The following is a 22326-nucleotide window of genomic DNA, read 5'->3' as shown; positions in this document are numbered from 1 at the left end:
GGCAGTTAACAAATCGTTAACTAAAAAATATTGCCCTTCCGGTAGCGACCCCAGCTACCTTTCATCTCACCCCACTCCCTAGAGTTTGGTGGTTCAGGCGGCTACTGCCACCTCGAGGCAGGCGGCGTATCCTACCAACCCTCCTGATAGGGACGACAAACGCTTCAACGTTTGGGCACGCAAGGTATTTTCTGCGGGGAGTATAAATTGTGGAATTGTTTCTCTTGCGGCTAAGCATATTGCCGAAGTGGAAGAAAGGGTTGGGTTCTTTGCTCTCATGCAAGATGGCAAGGATGCCATGTGTGAATCCCTTCAGTCGGGTTTGGACATGGCCGACGGTGGTATCCGGTCTATGGCTGCAAGCACCGTTATACTCAGATTTGCGTGGTTGCAGAAGTCTGGTTTTGCTCCGGATGTGCAAGCCCGTCTTTTGAACATGCCCTTTGATGGCACGCATTTGTTTGGCAGCAATGCTGACGAGTCTTGAGAGGTTGCAGACCTCAAAAGCTGCCACGAAATCTTTAAGTGCAGCTGTGCGTCAACCTCTGCCTTTTCGTCCTAGGGGACAGCAGTGGAGGGGAGGTTCTTTTCGTTACTACTCCTCCTTTGGTAGAACGAGAGGAGCTGCCAGTCAAAGGGGTCAGCGTAAAAGTACCCCTGGTGGTCGGGGAAATGGAGGTGCCAAAGCCGCTCAGGCAGCTTCCACTTTGCATTCAGGCGCTGCCGCAGCCGCTCCAAAACAATCTTGAGGCCATATCCCATGGTCCGCCAGTTTGGGGCAGACTGTCTCAGCATCTCGAAGAATGGCGAGCTATTACTTCGGTTGCGTGGGTTCTGGGTGCAATAGCCCACGGCTACTGACTTCCCTTCCTACAAACGGCCTCACGACAATCCACCGGGGAATATATCTTTGAAGCTTCCAGATCTACTCCTTGTGCAGGAAATATTGACACTGCTAGAGAAAGGCGCTATAGAACTGTTGCCTGTAGCGGAGAGGAACAAGGGATAGTATTCCCCATATTTTTTTATTCCAAAGAAAGCCGGGGGGGGGATTGAGACCCATCCTGGATTTGCGTTGGTTCAACAAACTTCTCAGGAAGGACAAGTTCAAGATGGTCACTCTTTTTCTCATGTCCCCCAGGCCCGTTAACTTCAGGACTGGTTGGTTTCTCTGGACCTACAGGATGCTTACTTTCTGGTGCCGATTGATCCCAAGCACAGGAAGTACCTTAGGTTTGCGGCTGGCGACTCGCACTTTGTTTCGGTCCCTGCCATTTGGATTGACCTCCACCCGAGGGTCTTCAACAATGGTGGTGGTGGCAGCGTATCTCAGGCGAGGGGAGATTCACGTCTACCCCTACCTGGATGACTGGCTGATCCATGGGCATTCTCCTGAACAAGCAGGAGTTCACCGCAGTCTCACCTGCCGCTCGCCCAACAAGTTGGGCTTCTCCCTCAATTTCAAGCAGTCGCATCTCACACCTTCCCAACAGCTCCAGTACATCAGGGCTGTGTCGGGCACATCCTTGGGGAAGTGCTCACCTCCTAATGTAAGGGCTCATAGCATTGTTCAGATGGTGGACAGGTTTCAACATGCCCAGAGTCTCCCGGCTTTCAAATTCTTAAGGTTGCTCGGCCTCATGGCACCCTGCATTGTTATGGTGCCAGAGGCCAGGCTGAGGATGAGATCCCTGCTGTGGGTCCTCAAGATGCAGTGGTCACAGTTCTCAGTCAAGATGTCGGATCCGTTCAGATTCCACTCTCGGTCTCCCAGGATCTTCTGTGGTGGGCCAACGAGGGGAACTTGTCGAAGGGGGATCGGTTTTGGCAACCGTGGCCAGAGGTGACTGTAATGACGGATGCTTCCCTCACAGGATGGGGAACTCCTGCCGAAGACTTCACCGCCAGCAGTCGTTGGTCTCCGTCGGAGTCCAAACTCATCAACCTGTTAGAGCTGAGGGCCATCAGGCTGGCCCTGAAGGCTTTTCTGCTGTCTGTGCGGGGTAGAGTATCCTGATCATGACGGACAGCACAGTGGCCATGCATTACCTCAAAAAAAGGGGGAGGTAGGGTCACTCCCGTTTTGCATAAAGGCAATGCAGCTCTGGTTCTGGGGAATCCAGCAGGGAATTTCGCTCTCAGCAGTTCATCTAGCCGGAGAGGACAATGCGGCGACGGATGCTCTAAGCAGGCAGAGCACGATCTCTCACGAGTGGGAGTTGGCTCAGGAAGTCCTTTTGGAGATCTTCACCCTTTGGGGAACCCCAAAAGTGGATCACTTCGCCACCAGTGCCAATCGGAAGTGCGAGCGATTCTGCTCAAGGGAATTTCCTCTGAGGGGAGCCTTTGGAGACGCATTTGTAGTGGATTGGTCATTCCCACTTCTGTATGCGTTTCCTCCCGTCCACGTCATTCAGTCCGCGTCATTCCTCAAGTGTTAAGGATGTTACGCAGGTTTGGATCCCACATGATCCTCATTGCTCTGGATTGGGCCAGGAGCGTGGTACCCGGACCTTCTAGAAATGGCCATCTGCCTTCTACGCCCTCTTCCCTACCGAGAGTATCTGCTGTTGCGCGAGGAGAGGAGGGAGGGGTCAGGTTCTCCATCCAGAGGTCATGACTCTTAACCTTCACGCTTGGTATCTGAAAGGTTGAGGTATAAGGATTGGGACCTCCCGGGTGACGTGATGGAGGTGTTGCTTTCGGCCTAGAGGCCAGCAACTAAATCCCTGTACTGTTGGCGTACGTTTTGCGACTTGTTCAGAGGACAAAATGTTGAACCTTTTCAGTGTTCCATTCCCGTGCTTTTGTCTTTCTTGCTTTCTTTGGCCCACAAGGACCTTCAAGTGGGTACCATTAAAGGGTTACCTGGCGGCGCTCTCTATCTTCAAGCGTTCGTCTGAAGAATGTTCTTACTTTGATTCCTTTGATTTCCCAATTTCTTAAAGGGCTCACTAATGTGTTCCCGCCGTCCCCTTTCCAGGTGCCTGTTTGGGATCTGAATTGTGGTTTTGAAATTCCTGGTGGATGCTCTGTTTGAACCGTTGCACTCTTGTCCATTGAGATTGTTGTCTTTCAAGACGGTGTTCTTGGTTGCGGTTACTTCCGCTCGCAGAGTGAGTGAATTGCAGGCACTTTCATCTAAGTCGTCTTTACTGTGTTCCACAAGGATAGGGTTGTTCTGAGGGTATGTCCTTCGTTTCGACCTAAGGTGGTGTCTGAATTTCATTTGAGCCAGAAAGTGGTACTTCTTGCTGTCTATCCTCCTCCTCATCCTGGTAAGGAAGAGGAGCGACTCCATAGCTTGGACCCTGAGAGAGCTCTGAGCTTTTATATTTCTAGGATGTCCAGGGTCAGAATGGACAATCAACTCTTTGTGGGATTTGCTGGACACCGATTGGGTCAGGCTGTCACCAAACAGACCTTTTCCAGGTGGATTATCCTCACCATTACTGAATGTTACTGATTGGCGGGTAACGACCCTCCTGAAGGGTTGCAAGCTCATTCCACTAGGGTAGTGGCTACTTCCACAGCCCTACCGCGGGGAGTTCCTATTAGGAATATTTGTGATGCAGCCACATGGGCTTCTATCCACACTTTGTTAAACATTACGCCCTGGATACGATCCATGGTCAAGATATGGCCTTTGGTAAGGCGGTTCTTTATTCAGCCATCTGATTGGGTACTCTAAATTCTTTTCCCTCCTCCATTTTCTGGTACTGCTTTGGGAGTGTCAAAGATGTGGAGTACGTTGGAGGACACAATCCATTCGAAGAACAAGTTACTTACCAACTGGTAACGTTCTTTCGATTGGATGTTCCTCCAACGTATTCCACATCGCCCTCCCAGCCTGCCCCTCTGGAGAATTTCCTATGCGATTGCAGCTTACATTTCTGCATGGCTATGTGAAGTCAAGCAGGCATTGGATATGTGCATGTCACCCATTATGGAGGAAACAACGTAAACTGAGGCTACGGGTGCCATGCATCCTATTTATAACATCCGTTGACGTCGACCTCGACTGAGGCCTTCGAGGGACATCGACCCGAAGCCATCGACGCAGGACGCCCTCTGCCGAAAAAGTTTCCGATGTACACAGCTGTGGACATTGCATGTCAAAGATGTGGAATACGTTAGAGGAACATCCAATCGAAAGAACATTACCAGTTGGTAAGCAACTTGTTCTTTTCACATGAATTGGGCAAGTAAGGTAAAACATGGTCTGGACATATATTTGAGCATGTTTCAAAGGACTTGGTCAGTTGATTAGAACTTTGGTGAGGGGTGCTTGTGACTATTTTAAAACTTTGGTCCACCAACATTTGCAGGCGAGTCGGTATTAGCTAAAGCGGCTCTATGATATGCAAACCAAGTTGAGCAAGTTCAAGTGGGAAATCAACCCTGGTCTTGTTGCTTCCCTGAGACCACAAATGTACTGCAATGTCTCAATTGCCTCTTTTGGCATGTCCATAAAGATAGATGCAGTTCTTCCCAGGTCCGTCATGGGCATTGAGTGAAGGCTTTGAAAGAACCTACAGTGAGAGTGAGTTCTTAAGTGCCCTTTCAGATCTGCCTGGATATTTGGTGGTATAATCACCCTCTGTTGAGGGTGCTACAACCACTAACCCTAATGGGTAGGCTAATGAACACCTGGAAAGAAAGGGATGCCAACCTCTCCTAAGGTAGGCAACGTGGTCAGAGCGGCAAGGCTTAACTCTCAGGTAGGGGGTAGTAGACCGACACAAATTAGTCCACCCACTACTACACTGAAAAATATAGACTTTAATAAAGTGCCACATATAAATCTGACATTTCAAATAGGTACTTGGGTAATAACGCACAGTATTCAAAAGATATGAAGCATAATCTAAAAATAGTACTGTCTATGAAAGGACTCTCCAAGCCCTAATGTCTAGATGTGGGCCACTACCTGAGGTAAGCACCAAACATAAAATAATGTGGTGGAGACCCAGGGAACCATATTCGGCACCCCCTGATGCTTCTATGGCCTCCCTGTTGACTCCCTTCTCTGCCACCCCTCTGGCACGCTCTTCTCCCTCTCTGGCTACCCTGCCTTCTCTTCCTTCCTCCTCTGCCCATCCTTGTGTACATCTGGCCTGTACCCCTCCCTGTAAGTCCTTCAGATGTGGCAACCTGCTCCACATCACTACTCCCAACTCTCCTTCAGCTGTCAAACACTCCTCTGAAATCTGCCATCTCCTGGAAGAGCATTATTTGGATTTACTCAGTCTCACCGAGACTTGGTTCATGGCCAGCTCCGTCACGGGTTTCGACCTGCTCCTTCCTGAAGGCTACAAGATCCTCTCTGAACCCTGAACCAACCGTACCGGTCGGGGTGTAGCCTTGATTTTCCCAGAGTGGATCCCTGCTATCATTCCAATGCAGCACTACTCCTCCTGCGAATGTCTGGTTTGCAGGCTCTCCATCTCTCCAGGTCGCTCTCTCTGTGGGCACTATCTACAGGTCACCCTCTTCCTCTCTGAGTGGGCTGACCTCTCCTCATTGCCTCTACCTCCCAACTTCTCCCCGGAGAGAACATCCACTTGGATGCTACTATCCCTTCAGGACTCTTTCGCAACCTCTGTGATTCTCATTCTCTCACTCTCGACTCACTCTGTAGGGTACGTGTATGTCCTGATCCCCCAAGACCTTCCCTTCACTAACCCTCTCACCACTCCTCTGTCTTGGAGTGATCACTGTCTCCTTTTTTCCCACCTCTCGCTCTTCTGCGCAGGTCAAGCCAACTCCAGCACTGGCACCTACCTTCTCGTTCATCTGACCCATGAAACGTGTGTCAGTTGAGGCTTTTGATGTTACTTTCTCTCCTCCTCTTGCCTTTGGCTGACTCACACCCTGGCTCAGCCCTCTCTAACCTTCATCTCTCTATCTCGAACACTCTTGATGTCCTGGCCCCTGTCATGAGGATCAGCTTGAATCCCACATCCAAGTGCAACTCTTTGTACGATTCCGACCTTGCCGTGCTTAAATGCAAGGGTAGGGCGGCGGAGAGGAAGTGGAGGGCCTCGGGCGCACCCCCTGCCAAACTGTGATGCCGCCTGTTCCAAAAGCAGTACAGACTCTGTCCTCGCTAAGAGAGCCTACATCCAAGCCTGCATCTCTGCAGCATCGAACAACTCGGCTGAACTTTTCAAAATCTGCAAGGAGCTGGCAAATCCTGCTGCAGTCTCTACCTCTCCTGTTCCCTCACAGTCCCTCTGCATGGCCTTGGCCTCTCATTTCACTACTAAAACACAGGACATCCTGTCCACCCTCTTCCACTCCTGGCCCGTCTGAGGCAGTCTCGCCTCCTCCTTTCTCCTGTTCACCCGTGACGATGTTTCTAGACAAGTATGACCTATGAAAGTTTCATCAAATCAGGTTTTCCCCTGCTCATCTAGACCTATCAAGGACCACATTGACAACCTTGCTCGTGGCCGATCTATACAATCACTCCTTTGCCACTGGAACTTTCCCCTCCCCTTTAAGCATTCTTGTGCACCCCCTTAAAGCAGCCCCCGGCCGACCCTTCCTCTCTGGCTAACTATCGCACGATCTCCGTCATTCCTTTCCTGGGCAAACTCTTGGAAAAACTGGCCCTCTCCCAGCTTAATCTACATACTGAATCTGTTGGTTGCCTCCATGACCACCCGTCTGGCTTCAGACCTGCCAGAAGCACGGGAACTGCTCTCCTGAACACCTGTGAAGACTTGCTCTCTAATCTTTGCTCTAATATCCCTTCTGTCCTCCTTCTCCTTGATCTTTCCTCAGCTTTTGACACGGTCAACCATGCCATCCTGCTGAACCATCTCCAGGACAGCCTTGTGATTACTGATCAGGCCCTGGCCTGGTTGACCTCCTTTCTCACTGACCGACCCTCTCGGGTCCAACTGGGGTCTATCTCTCTCTACTTGTGGTATTCCTCAGGGGTCTAACCCCCACCCCCGCCCCTCTAGCTCTTCAACCACTACCTGGCACCTCTTGCCCACTGCATCGCTACTTTCTGGTCCAATTTTCAATGTTATGCGGATGACACTCTGCACTCTTTCAGGCTCCCCTCAGCCACCTTTGCCTCTTCTCTCATACCAGACTGTCTGGCTGCAATTCAGGAATGGTGTCCTGCCAATGATCTCTGCCTTAATGCAACTAAGACTGAGATCCTCCTCATTGGGACACCCGCACCCTCCTTTCCTTTCGCTCTCTGGCTGCCCACTCTGGGCTCTCTTCCTGCTCCTTTCTGTGAGGCTAATAACCTTGATGTCCTCTTCAACTCCACCCTGGCCTTCTCTCCTCACATCTCTAACATCTCTAAGAAGTCAAACTATCAGCTGCACCTCCTCAGAGTTATTCTTCCTTTTATCACTTCCCCCAGAAGCTTACTGTCTCCAGAGCTCTGGTCCTCTCTTGGCTGGACTATTGCAACAGCCTCTTTCTAAATCTTCCTGACTCTACTCTTCGACCTTTATACTTACCCAGAACAGGACTGCAAGACTTGTCCTTGGCCTCAAGCACAGGGATCGTATCTCTCCAGCTCTAAAATCTCTTCACTGGCTTTCCGTGGCTGCAAGGATCAACTTCAAGACCCTCTGCATTGTCCACAAGGGTTTCTGTGGCCTGGGACCACTCAACCTCCAACTTTCTCTTCCAAAACATCTTCCTTCTCGAGTCCTCTGCTCATCCACCTCCAACTCTCTGAGGGTCAGACGCTTTTCCAAGCATAGAGTTTGGGTGCAGATCTATCTCCTCGGCTCGGGCCTCTGTCTGGAACAACCTCCCTGCCTCTCACAAACTTGAGCAGAACCACCTCAGGTTCCGGAAGCAACTCAACACCTTCCTTTTCGCTTCCGCTTTCTCTCTTCCTCTCCCCTGCTGATGCACCTTACTGCTCTTTGCCCTGGTCACCCTCTGAACTGCATGTCCAGTTGCCCTCGCACTGCCTCCGGGCTCCCCAGCACTTAGAGGTCTGTATCTGCAACTCTACAGTGCCTTCTCTCTGCACTTATGAGCTACCCGCAGACTGTACTTGCGAGTTAACTGCACTCACCCCCCCCCCCTCACCAATTCCTCTCCCCTGGCACTTCTTCCCTTGCCTCTTCCCCGCACTTGCGCAATCTGTTTGGCACAAGTCCTAGTAAGTTTATTTTGTCCTCCCTAGTTTCCCCCCTCCCTGTCGCTCCTAGATAGAAACACTTGTGTACAGGCACCTTATAAATGCCACTTCATATCATATATAAATAGCAAACAGGTAAACCCACTACGAGCCTGCACAATTTTGTACAGTGTCCTAAAGACGCAACCCAACCTTAGTATATGTGGATGGCATGTTTGGATGGATTTTTAACATTCTTTCTCAGGGTGTATAACTTTGAAACTCAACCCAAACGGTTTATTTACCTTTCACTTGGTGAACACTCATTTTTAGGTTAGAGATTGGACTTATTGAGTTTAGCTATTGGTACTGCTTTATAAATAAGGCCTGTGATAATTTGTAACACCCGCGATCCCCCACTTTAGAGTGTACAATTTCAAGGTACATACTGGTACAATTGATCCTAAAGTGTGGTTGGAGATATTGCTGTATGTGTGTATGTATAATTTTACTTTCTTTTAAGTACTTTGACTTAATGCATCTGTGTTGATATCTAATTGACAATCTCTTATATTTGTTAATCGTACTTTATACCAACCCCCTGATCTCCTTAGTTTAAGACAATCTGTTTAGCCTCCATTCCATTCCAGTTAGAGTTTGATTAATCATTTGTGGTAAGCCTGTGCTGGTCTGTTAAGGTTGGCTTCCAACATAACGTCACACTTTCTTAATGGATTATTTTACGCTGGTGTATGTATCGGATACATCAGCAATGACTTAATCAATGTGGTCTGAACTACATGAAGGGATAATCTTTTATATTTCTAATGAAGAATGAAGGGATAATCTTTTATATTTCTAATGAAGAATGACTGTTTTGAGTTTGGGGATTTTGTTCAATTGGCAAAAGACTGTGACAAATCGAGGGAATTCGCCTTTCTCCCCAAGTGGGAGTACCACCCATGAGGCTAGGGCGGTGTCTGCTCTGCAACACCCTCCCGAAGGGTCGAGGCAAGTGGGACCTCACCGGGAGAGACTCCCACTTTGGGGCCAAGTACCCCCATTCCCATGAGGAACTTCATGGAGATGTCCACCTTATGGCTTACATGACATTTTCCACGACATTGGAAGCTTTTGAATATCACGACTGGGACGAAACAACTCTTGGTGGATAACTACATCTTACAGAGAAAGAACATGTCCCTTTAAATTCCAGTGTCCAATCCACTGGTATGAGTAAAATGAGTAACGGACGCTTGACGTACGAAGACGAGGGAGACCGCAACAGCGCATGCCGTCAAGCCAGAGACTTTGAAACTAGCCTGAAGCAGCAGACTTGAACGCAGAGAAGGAACCCAAAGAGAGACGCTGGGATGCCAGAGTCACAGCGCCACCCCGCCACGAGAAACCCACAGAGAAGAAACCCTGAGAGAGAGTGGAACAAGAAACCAGAAGGGCGAAAGCATGACAGAAGAGACTTGGACGCCAAAGTCACAGCGCGACCACCCACACAAGATGTACGTAGGGCAGAAGCCCGAAGGAGAAAGGTAGTGGCAAGACCACAAAAGCCCTGTAGTGGAAAGCCGGTCCCTCCAACATTGTCGATACCACCATGCATCAGAGTACACATGGTGTCCGATGCCTCGTCAAAAGACAAGGCCATCAGAGTGGTGAGACTGCACTGAGGAGTACGCCAGCGAAGTGTAGGCTATGGTGGTCTGAGACCTGAGAGATGGTCACCAAAGAAAAAGGCTCTAGAAAACGTTTTACCACATAACAGAAGGTGTCTGGGAGGACAGGCGGCCGAAAAGGGATCAATATATTCAACAAATAACGCTACCCACTGGAAATCATGAGATAAAGTTCCCCTTGAAGGAAATTAACAAACTATGTGGATATAAGAGAAAGTAATAATATACAGAGAAGGGAATTGCGGATAAACGAACCCCTGGGAAAAGGGGAGAGTCACAATGCAACTTGTACAACAAGAACAGTATATCAAAAGGAGTGATTTATTCTGAACCAGAGTTTAGAGAAACTAGGCAAGTGAAGCCAATCAAGAATCCAGTTGGCCAAAGTAAGATGAGGAACAATTGCCCAAGAGAGCAAGACTGTTCAAACAGGAATTTCTTCCCCAGATATGCTGTAGACAACAACCAGGAATTTATAGCAAACATAAGAGCCCAAAAAGGGACTCCGAATAAGCAGGGAAACTCCAAATTGCACTTGAAGTGACAGAGACTGATACAAGGATATCACAAGGAGCTATTTGAAGATTACCTATTTATGTGGAATCCCACAGACTGTTACTAGAAGTACCCTAAGGAGTTATTCTCCACCCGAAAGTTAGTTTTCATAGTGGTAGGGTCGTTTTTAGACAGCAGACTTTTCCTTTTGGACTTGCATGACTGACAGACGAGCACCCTAGTATGTAATATAGGTAAGTACCACCCATAGAGACAGGGAAAGTTAGGCCGCATCTTCTTTAATAAAAACCCTGCTAACCATTTCCATAATGTGTCTGTGTCCTCCTTCTAACCTGCCACAATATCCATACAGTTTCTTTTCCGTGCCAAAGTGTATTCCAATGTGTTTGTTCTTGTTTTGCCAGACAAAAAGGCTGATCCTTCGGTTGATCTTTCAGAAGACAAAAATGAGAAGAGCAAAAATAAATCATCAAAAAGCAGGTCTAATGCAGGTATGGGCTGCTTGTTGCTTTTTTTTCATAAATTAACCCAGTAATTAAATTGCAATCGGAGTTCAAGGTAACCTGTACAAACGACTCTAAAAGACATGTGCATGAATTCTCTTTGTTAATGGTTGTACTTTTGTGCTGCTGACAAGTATTTGGTCTCTTTGTTTACCTATAGGTAATAGTATCTCCTTAATAGAATTTGATTTAAATAACCCTAATGGGTGGTCCTAAAGTGGTACATAGGAGCCAAAACAATATAGCTGGTTTAGAAGTCAAAAATATGTTGCTTCACTGAGCCAAAACTAGGTACTGTAAGAGGCATCTGTGTACTGTTTCTACATCTGCAGTCAGCACTCACTCTGCACAATGTATATAAATATGTCTAATGCATTATTTCCTTGCACATATTCCTTCCCTTGTATACATCTTCTCCAAGCGCCAGAAATCTTCAGAAAATGTTTTCGCCCGCCTGGAGGTGTAGAGAGTCTGTGCCAGCTCTGCTTGGTGACTTAGTTTCACTCCATGACCTCAATATGCTGCTTTGAATGCCACTTGGCTTTAGCTCAAGGCATCAGACTTCAAGCCCTGCAGGGATTGCGGGAGACACATGCCTGTCGAATCCCCATAAAATGTCTTTACTGCTTTGGGGAAGGTCCTTGTTAGAGAATTTTTTTTTTGTGCACCTTTCCCATCATAGACTTCTTTGGGACACCCCGTCTGCTTGTTGTGAACCCTGTCCTGACTTTTTAGAGGCAAGTAAAGCCTTCTGCTTTACATCCCTTACCGTTTTTCTCATTCCTATGACGAAACTGACTAGTCCCCAATACTGTCAGTTGTGAAAGACTAGGTCTCTATGTGAATTCATGTATTGTTTAATTGCATGCATCACCTTACAGTGAAGTGCAGTTAAGATATTTTGTATCCTTATATCGTTTTATATATTGGTGTTTTGGTTATTTTTAGTACGTGCCTAAGACATGCTGGTGGCAGCTGTGATATTTTTACTTTTTTTTTTGTGATATTTTACTTCTGCAATTTTGTATTTACCGACAATGGCTACTAAAAGCAGGGTTCGAAATTTAGGGGAGCTGGGAGCTATTTAGCGCCTGCTTCTAGCATAGTAGAGCCTGGTTAGTTTGAAACCAACAGCTGCCTGGAGCTACTCTTGGCTCCTAGGGCCAACTAGTGCCTTCCACACATATAAATGTGACATTAACTTTGAGTATTTGGGAATGTTCATAAAGAAGGATTAGAACACAACTAATACACATTAAACACAATGATTCATACAAAATGGACAAAAAGTTAAAGGAGCATTTCTGGTAGCTCATGGTTCCCCTCAGGTGGCTCCTGCCTACAATGTGATGCCTGACACCCAGGGGCTGGTTTTAGCTCCTGCTCATCTAATCTCAATTTTGAACCCTGTAAGCGTGGCTAACACCCTAAGATGGCAGTGCCACAAGGATTTTCCCATGTTTTTTGGTCTTCTTCCTGCCTTCTCAGCAAGTCCCTTGTGGGTGGGTGGGTGTAGGTGTGTCTAGTCCCAATCCATATATTTGGTGGCAGAGAGGCTTTTGCTGGGCAGATGTAATGACTAGTGGCTATCCATGATTGGATAGCTACTCGCTGTTTGAATGGGGCAGAGCCTTACCATTGTTGAGGTTGGGTTTTCTCCCAGCTTGAATAAAAGGAGGGCTCCTGCAACTGTTCATCAGGTCATTCTTGAAACCAAGACTTCTATGAAGACAAGCAGCTCACTGCCGAACCAAGGACGACCCATGCAGCTGACCAGCATCAACTCCAGTGTTATCCTGTTGAAGCCCTAATTCTATCTTAATCTCAAGAAGGCCTTTGTTGGTGCTTTGGTGCATCAACCTCTAGACCAGATGGAACAAACAGTCTCGGCCCCTGCTCGAGTACCCGTGCCTGCTAATCCTTCAGAAGTGTCCCTGGACCAACCAGTGGACTGACCAGCTTTCTCCTAGGCTATCTTGCCGCAGTCGTAGAGCCTTGGGGCCCGGCAGATCTTCAGCTTGTACCACAAGTCGCCTGCTCCTGCACTTTCAGCTCTCCCACTCCAAGGGAAGCTGTGCTGGGGCTGCTCCTATTTTCACTGCTGTCCGATCTCCTGACCGTGGTGACATTCATTGGATTGCGTCGTCTTTGTGTCTCAGAGGTTTCCCGTGGCCATTTCTCCCACAGAAGTCTTCATTTGTCTTAGTTTGGGTCTTCAACTGGAAGCTGTCCGGTACAGATTCCTGTGCACCGTGACCTACCGAAACGACATCCTGTGAAGGGAAAGGGAAGGGAAAGTAGCTCTTCTGTCTTGACGATCTCTGTGGTGGCAACAAGGCTGGTATAAAGTATATCGCCTCAAACCATGGTATCCAGTAAACTCTGAACCATGGGGGGTAAATCTGCATACCTGTTGCGTTCTCCCCTTGTCTCCAATAGAGTATTCTAAGCCAGGGCATGAAGTCCTGACCCTGACTCACTCTTACCTGACCTTTGGTGGAAGCTGGGTTAAAGATCCCTCCCTAGCCCTTAACTAGTGTTGGAGATTGAGTGCAGTACTCATTTGAACTTGTATCTAACTTTGGAACTCTTATTGATCATAACCACTAACTAAACCTACCTAAAGAAGAAGTATATGCTTTAGAACTGGTGACATTTGGGCACAAGGCCCCACACCATCCTAGGTGCTTGGACTTTATAAGATTTAGGAAAGTTATTTATGTTTATGTTCTGCCCATTTTCCATTATTCTGGTAATAGATTCATATGCAATTCTAATTCTCCTAAGGGTGGATGTGTATATGTTTTAAAAGGTTTTGTGTGACGATATTTATCTGGCAATTATTAGATGCTAAAAGCCTAATAATTAATTAGTTACTTCCCTGTAACTCCTGTTCTTCAGCATTGTTATCTTTCATAGATTCACTTGCTGTTTGAAGATCTGTCATCAGGCTGGGAATCCTCTGTATCATTAAGGCAGTTTACATTTAAATGTGCAACTGCCATCACTTTAGTGTTCTCTTATAGTTCGTTTCAGTCATATTGCCCACAGCCAATAGGAAGAGAGTTCCTTAACTTCTCCCCTAGAGACCATCTTCAGATTCATCATAGCGACATGAAAGTAGTAATATTAGCCAAGAAGAGCCATAAGCGGAGTAGGAGGGAGGGTCGCAAGGGAATCTATGAAAGAAACAAATGCTGGAGAACAGGAGTTACGGGTAAGTAACGTATTCCTTCTGCAACATTAGATCTTTCATAGATTCACATGCTGTTAGAATAGATTACAAAGCGGCATACAGAGACGCATAAAATGCAAAACACGGCTGGAAGGAACAGCTTCACGTACAAAGGTACTTTTTTTTTCTCACCAGGATATATCTTGAGTAGTCTTCTCAACCCCACTGAGTGCGACAAATGCATTCTATGGCCCCTTCCCTGAGGAGGGCCCAGACTTCCTGACGAACCTGTATGATGGTGTTCTACCTTTGTGGATGGAGGCATGTTGGGCCGTTGGCTTTGAAATGCCAGGGTGTGTCTGTGTTGGAGCAAGGACAGAACCCACTTATCTGTAGTGATGTTCGACCACTCAGTTAAGAGCTGGGAAATATGCCCTGTGTGAGAAACCCGAAGGTGTCTCCCGAGTAGTCCCCGGGGAATCTGTCATCCAGGTGGCCAGGACACAGCCATCACTATTCCATCCAGTTCCTGGGAGTGGACGAGTGCGGGGATCACCTGGAGTGGGCGGGTCCTCTGGAAGTGGGACACCGACTTGTGAGACACGGTATCCCCCTTCTTATAACACCTTTTCCCCTTTCTACCCCGTCAGGTACTCGGACACTCTACCCATCCATCCCCCCTTTTTCCGACACATGAAAACCTTCGCACACCACGAAAGACGGACAAATACCAGAGCCGTTTACCTAACATGTCCGACTGCAAAGGTAAGGCAAAGTCGGGCAATTGACCAGAATCGCACACACCTGAAAGCCCTTTCCCTTCCCCACAGGGATAAAAGGTGGAGCACGAGAGCACAAGACGAGCAAGGCAGACCGCACGATGAGAGAGCTAACTCAGCAGTTCAAGAGGAGGAGAAAGACAGCGCAAATCGAGAAGGTGGCAAGGAGAGAAGCAACCAAGCCAGTCCCTTGAAACCCCCACGGAAGGAATGGTAAGACTGCGAACTATAGCCAGGGTGTGTTGCAGAAGATGTCAACAGTACATGAGGCTCTTCTCCGCTGATAACCAAGCAGGGGAGAGACACTTGCCACTGTGGTACCGGCCTTGACTTGAGAGACAAGGCATGCCAAGCCGTTCATCACAGCCTGGTGAGTCTGGGGTAGAGCCGATAAGAAACCGAACTGTGTTGAACAAAAATAGCAAGCGGCTTATTGAAGAAAGTACGAAGAACTGTTGATACGAAAGGGGAAAACCAGCTACAGAAGAGTCGGGCGACCCGTGGGTGCTCACTCGGGAATCTCAGTGCGACTACCCTGTTGTTAAAACTACCGATACCAGAAGGCCTTGGGAAAGGCACGAAAGAAGTCAAACTGGTCATACAGGGGTCCAGTAAAATCCTTTGTAAAGTCGAAAGTCTTTGACCGACAGATGATTGTGAAGCTAAGGGAAGGGAATCCTGCATCGTAAGAACTGTTCAAGAAACTGTGTGATTGACAAAGTTGGCAAGACTGAAGCCGACGAGCCGATATAGAGGGGGTGAATCCAAAAGTCCCAATGAATAGTGTGTTAAGAGTGAACCCGGCAGAGGGATGTCCACAGTGAACTGTTCAAAAAGACGTTCAGAGTCGTGAATGTCTGTCAGGAATGGCACTCTGTCAAGAGTGGCACAGGGTACCCAGGTAGATTTTGGGTGGCTGTGCCGAAGTAAGGTAGCAGATAAGCACACACAGCAGGGAGTTAAACAAGAAAGAAGAGTAGGAAACTGTAGCTGTGAGCCAAAAGGGGTACAAAGGTACTAACAAACTGGATTCCCTCTTGGGGTGTATGCTGAAATGGGAAAGAGTGTTCCACGAACCTTGGGAAACTCCAGCCTTCTGCACAGATTGCTATAACAGAGGCCCACGCTGTATGCTCATGGCTGGGAACAACAGCAGTGGGTGTCTATAACACTGAAAACGCGACAAGGGAAGAGCAGAGGTTGCCTGCCGGAAACCAACAGGCAAGCTCTGTACAAAGGGATTACATAAGACACATGAGAAGACAAGAACAGATATATCCAGCGAAAAGGAAGTCAATGAGCAATCTAGCAGAAGGAAATGAAGGAAAGGCAGTTAGACTGAAGTAGCTAACCTAAGGTGGAGTACAGAGGACTCGAGGAAGAGAACAAGGGAGCAGCAGTCAGGAAAACAGAAGGGCTGTAAAGTAGGAAGCAGGTCTGCAGTCAAGAGTGGGACTAAGTGCAGGCAAACTGTAGTGGACTGCGGAGGACTGTAGTAGGCTGCAAGGCAGGGAGTCCAGAAGAACAGGACAGAGAGAGATTAGTAGGAGGCGACAGACAGAGAGCCCAAAAGAATAGGGCCGCGTGGTAGGGAGCCCAGAGGAGCAGGGCTGTAGGCAGCGGAGGGAGCAGGCTGCAAGGAAGGAGCCCAGAGGACAAGGGCTATAGGCAGCGAAGAGGTGCAGGCTGCAAGGTAGGGAGCCCAGAGGACAAGGGCTTGGAGACAGCAGAGGATTGCAGGCTATAGGGCAGGGAGCCCAGAGGACAAGGACTGTAGGCAGCCAGAGTGAGGCAGGCTGCAGGGCAGGAAGCCCAGAGGACAAGGACTGTAGGCAGCCGGAGTGAGGCAGGCTGCAAGGCAAGGAGCCCAGAAGAGCAGGGCAGCAAGGAGTGAGCCCAGAGGAGCAGGGCCGCTGGCTGTAGAGGGCTGCAGAGGACTGTGGTAGGCTGCAAGGCAGGAAGCCCAGAAGACCAGGGCTGTAGGTAGAAGGCAGCGGAGCGTGATCGGCTGCAAGGCAGGGAGCCCGGAAAGGGCACTGGATCAAAACAGGATAATGCAGAAACAGGAACAGCATACAAAGTAGCGGGTCAAGGCAAACAGGAGCGGGGAGATCTCAAGATGCAAGACACTGTGCTCCTGCAGGCAGCTGCTTATATACAGCCCTGCCCTGTTCTGAGGCAGGCTAATTGACAGCACCTGGGGCAGCACACCTGATGACAATCTGCCTCCTCCCTCTCTGGTCCTGAGCAGGTGGAAGCAGCACTGGCCGCTAGGGCTTCTGGGGATTGTGGTCCCAATAACGATGAAAGAGAATAGCCAGGAATTGAGGACTGTAGCCAGGTGCATTATGGTAAATGTAGTTAATTGAATAAAATAAGAAAGAACCAAAGTTGAGCAAATGGAAATAAAAGACCAAGGCGTGAAAAGGAGTTGTTCAAGAAGTATTAGGAGGATAAATGAGTACCAAGTAGTCCATGATGGTTGCCAATGCGTGTGCCAGCGGCGCGGGCATGACAATGTCACAGATGAGATTGGGTTGAAAGCTGTAGTGAACCTGACAGAGGGAAGCTAATATGATCTGAGCCCAGAAGAGGGGGGGGTCCAAGGGTGAGAAGGCATCACCCAACGTACAAGCAGAAAGGAACTTTTCTTTGTTATTTTTGGAATACATCAGTTCATCAGAGGCAAGAGACTTTTTGTAGAAAAGACACTTAACCACCGAAGGCTCTGATAGCTGAGAGCGGAACTGTTAGCTCGTGCTGGGAAATCTCGAGTGTGTTCTGTGCTCAGAAGTCCCGCCTTGTCCCGTGCTCAAAACGTTGGGAAGGAGGACCCCGACTACCACATCCTGACTGATCATTTGTGAACACTTCTTTCTTTCTTATGATCCTCATCCCACACTCTGTTTGTATTTAGCCTAAGGATTGGCAATAGGTTTTTCTTAGTATAGGCCCTTTTATTTTGACAAGATGCCACTAGGACTGCCTTATTATTTGATGGTTGTAGCTTGTTCCCATCTTAGATTTAGGTTTAGATTAAGTGTTTTTCCAACCCGCATATACAGTTTAATAAACACCCTTGAACTGTGATCACTTGTCTGTCTTTACTGTTGCCACCATGAATTCCTTGCACCTGCCACAGGGGAATGAATGTGGGGTGGCGACTCTGCAGACTGCTTCGATCTGCTTAGCGGCTTGACCCCTCAGTTGGGAGGCGCTGCCCTGATGCTGGTTTCCTACGTAGGACTGTGACCTTGCCTGTGTATGTCACTGGAGGGATAGGTGGGAATTAGATACGACTGTGACCAATAGGGCGGTCTATAGTCCCTTTTGGAGCTTGAAAACTGGGGCTTTCCATAATGAAAGGACTTTCAGTGCTTTCGCGGGGTACTCTGAGACCTGGCAGTGTCAGTTTTGATGGCCTGGAGCATGTCTACATTCCTCCCAAAGAGGTAATCTCCGTCAAAAAGCATATCCACTATTTAATAGTGGCCACAGTGGAAAAAATGTGCTTTCCAAAAGCGTCCAGTTGCCTGCCTGCCTTCCTTCCTTCCTTCCTTTTCTGGTGGAACAGCACACAGTGAAGATGGGTTGGCTGCATATTTGCAGGTGGCCATGGAGATAACAGAATTTGGACTAGGCTAGGTTCACAGGCACTTGGGGGTGCTGCCAGGGACCTTGTGCTTCTCAAACCTGTCCTTTTTCAGAGGGTCTGTGTAGGGGTTCATCATGGTTAGACCATCCTCCCAGATATCATCCAGCTCAGTGATCCAGACCTCTGTCTTACATGCTTGTACCTTCATAGAGAACAGGAAACCTTCTCCAGCATGGGGTCTGGCATGGATTCACATGCTCATGAATATGCCCCGTCATCAGGCTGGGAATCCTCTGTAAAGAAAAACATCAGTATCAGTTTTGTTTCTGATCTGTCTTTCTTAGTAGTAACCAATCACTGATCTCTGGGTCATACTGCCCCCAGCCAATGACTGCCCTCTCCCTAAGCCCCGCCTCTGGCAGCCATCCTCAGATTTTTACCGCACGCTCAAGTGTTGGGAGTCCTCGTGCTTTAGCTCTCGAGTTTTTGCTACGTTTTCGCGCTTTTTCAGGAGATTTTCTCATTTGTTCGTTTTAATCGAACCTCAAGCTCTACTGTTTCTACTTTCGATAACGGGGACCCGTTTCGGAATTCTTCTACGCCCCTCAAGTGTGAAGTTTTCGTTGAGTTTACGCTTCTTGGAGGATTCCGGAAGATCTGCGGCCTACCTCAACGGACATGGCCCAGGAGAAGCTCGACGCCCGGATCCAAGCTGTTCAGGTGCTGCCCTGGATGCGGATTACAAAATGTTTTCAAGGAGGACGAGCATTCGGAATGTCTCTACTGCCTTCATGAGGACAAGACGCACGTGGAGAAGGACTGTGCGTTCTGCAAGAACCTTTCGAAATGGACCAAACAAGATCGGCGTTCTCGCCTCGCCTCCTGGCTGGAGAAGGGCGCAGCAGGTGAGAAGGCGAAGAAAAAGTCTGAGCGGGCTTCTAAGTCCTGTGAGGGCACCCCGGCGATGGGGGCCCAACAGAAGGCCAAGCACTGCGAGTCCACGGGCACCGGGAGCGCCGAAAGGTCGGGCTGTTCGGCTGCCAGGCAGGGCGCGACTTGCCCGGCACGTTCAACCACGAGTCAGCACTCTGGTTCGGGGAAGAGGAAGTCCGAGAACCCGGGTAAGCTGCTGGAGCGGCCCCGGTCGATCTCGAAGGGGGAGCGAGGCGCTGACCCTCTCCCCAAGGCGAAGGCCCAGGACGCACCTAAGGTGGTGAGGGCTTTGATCCAGCCGGCAAAGGCCTCTATCGAAGTGGTCGCTGCGTCCCTGACGAAGCCGGCTGAGACTACGCCAGTGGAAACTGCCTCTGGACCCAGAGTATCCCTGCCACCGCGGAGGGAATTCTCTTTCCAGCCCATCGTTAAGACCCCCGTGAAGTCCCCGGCGGAAAAAGAGGGGGGGGGGGGGGCGGTGACCATTACAGACTCGGAATCAGCCTCTGAGGAGGATCTGGTGGAAACCGGGAAGGGCCTTAACGAGAGGTTCATAGGCCTCGACGAGAAGTTCGAGAAGGTTCGATCCCAGGGGACGGTCCCCGCTGATGCGATCGAAGATGGCGACGAAGAGGGCCCAGTGGAGCGGCCATCCCGTCCGTCGCAGCCATTACCCGAGCCCCAGGATAGCTCGGCGGCCATTTTGTTGGTGATCCAATCCTTATGTACTGAGATAAGGACGAGATTACCACGGACCCCGACGAAGGATCCAGAACCAGGCCCGTCGGGAAGCCCTCCGAACAAGCGGAGGAGAGTCCACCCCTCTCCTCCTTTCATGCCCACGAGGCTGTGGACCCCTCATCCCCCTCGCCGGACCCTAGAGAGGATACGGCGACGGATACGGGGACGGACGACGACGGCGGCGATGACACAACAGACATCCCGTCATCACCCCTCCCCCCTCGGGCTTCTCCAGCTGACGAAATGGGCTCCTTTCACGCCATGATAACCAGGGCATCCAAGCTCTTCCAGCTCTGCCCTGAAGAACAAAAAAAGGAAGGGTTTCTTTACCAACGACGAGAGGCCAAGAGGAAGACGGTCGTCGCAGTGCCGTTGCTCGACGACATCTGGGACGAGGGGCTTGCTATCCTCAAGAACCCTTCCACGACACCCGCCAAGAGGGACAGGTACGAGAGCAAGTACCGAGTCCCCGATGCCACCCACTTGTGCCTCAGGGCCCAGCCCACGCCGGACTCTGTCGTCTCTGCAGCGGCCAAGAAGAAAGCAGCGGGTGCGGCGGCTTCCACTTCCCCACCGGACAGCGAGGGCAAGAAGTTGGACTCCATGGGACGAGTCATCTCGTCGGCGGCGACGACGATTAAGGCGGCCAAAGCCTTAGCGATCGTGGCCCGCTACGGCAGGGAGCTTTGGTTCAATATAGCTCCCCTGCTAGACTTCCTACCGGACGACAAGAGGAAAGAGGCCCTACAAATTCTGCAGGAAGGGAAGGCGAGGTGGCGTCGGATCATGCCATAACGGTGGCAACGGACATTGCCGATACCGGATTTCGCCAACTGGGCAACAGAGTTTGCCTCCGACGACGAGGATGTCTCAAGGCGACGCACTTTCGCCAGGACGTCCAGACCAGTGTGTTGGATATGCCGTTCGACGGCAACAACCTTTTTGGTAAGGCGGTGACGAGTCGCTCCGGGCCATCAAGACCGACTCGGAGACGGCCTAGGCCCTAGGGGTACTTCAACGACGACGGCCCATTCGGAGCTCCGGAGGCAGACAGGGTGCCTCCAAGGGATCCAGCGGTGGCTCTTCTACATACCGCCAGGCGGCCCGCTCCTCTTCCCAGGAGGCCGTTGTTGTCAAGGAGGCCAAGGCGGCAAGGCCTCCTCCAAGCAAGACTGACCGGCCGTGTCGTACGGCCCCCACGAAGCACCCCGGTGGGAGGCCGGCTGACGAAGTTCGTCAGCGTGTGGGAGTCCATCTCCACCGACCGTTGGGTGCTGGACACCCTGGCCAACGGGCACTCGCTGGAATTCCAATAGAAGTGCCCTCGCATTCCTCCCGTGGCCAGGAAGGAGAATCGCGTCCCTCAACTGCTGTTGGAGGTAAGGGCGATGCTCAAGAAAGGTGCCATCAAGCTCGTCCCCTGAGGCTCCGGAGTGTACTTGAGGTACTTCCTTGTCAGAAATGAGACAAGTGGTTGGTGCCCCATCCTGGACCTGCGTCGGTTAAACAAATACATCAAGGCGCAGAAATTCAGGATGGTCACCCTCCAGCACGTGCTGGGACAGCTGGAGGAGGGTGACTTTGTATCGTCGTTGGACCTGGAGGATGCTTACTTCCACATCCCCATTCTAAAAGGACGCAAAGTTTCTCAGGTTCGTGGTTCAGGGACGCCACTACCAATTCAGAGCCCTGCCGTTCGGATTAGTCAGCACCCAGGGTATTCATCAAGTGCCTGGCACCAGTGGTGGCGCGGCTGCGCCTGCAGGGGATCCACGTCTACCCCCTACCTGGACAATCCGGGCAAGGACAAGAGAACTCGCCATCGAACACACAGCGAGGACTGTCCGGCTGCTCACGGAACTGGGATTCGCCATCAACCACCCCAAATCCCACCTGGTTCCGTCGCAAGTAGCACTGTTTCTGGGAGCGAAGATCGATACAGTGGGACAATTGGCCTCCCCGTCGGACGAGAGGACGAAGGCCATTCTGGGCAAGGTGCGGCGCCTGCTAGCCACGGACGTGGCCAGGGTGAGGTCCATCAAGTCCCTCCTCGGGATGATGTCCTTGTGCATCTATCTTGTACCCCTTTGCAGACTTCGGATGCGTCCGCTACAGGAATTCCTCGACGCGCGCTGGTTTCAGGCGACGGGCTGCTTCGAAGACAGGATCCCTCTCGACGAGGAGTTCCGTCGGCGATCCTATGGTGGGGTACCCGTGCGCACCTCACTACAGGCACAGACTTTCAGACCCCGGCATTTCAGGAGACGGTAATGATGGACGCCTCTC

At 50.0% G+C, this 22326-nt stretch overlaps 1 protein-coding gene across 1 annotated transcript in view; it reads left to right on the top strand.

Annotated features, from left to right (window-relative positions):
* Positions 1-22326, top strand: part of NCAPG (non-SMC condensin I complex subunit G) — an 859779-nt gene that overhangs the window by 672007 nt on the left and 165446 nt on the right. The window contains exon 20 of the mRNA XM_069631905.1: positions 10719-10805. Coding sequence (XP_069488006.1) covers positions 10719-10805 — 87 coding nt within the window. The remainder of the gene's footprint in view (positions 1-10718; positions 10806-22326) is intronic.

This window comes from Ambystoma mexicanum, chromosome 6q (genome assembly GCF_040938575.1).
Source record: "Ambystoma mexicanum isolate Mex_15411 chromosome 6q, UKY_AmexF1_1, whole genome shotgun sequence".
NCBI classification, from domain to species: Eukaryota; Metazoa; Chordata; class Amphibia; order Caudata; family Ambystomatidae; genus Ambystoma; species Ambystoma mexicanum.
The sequence above is the reverse complement of the archived record's forward strand: the minus strand, read 5'-3'. Positions and strand labels throughout refer to the sequence as shown.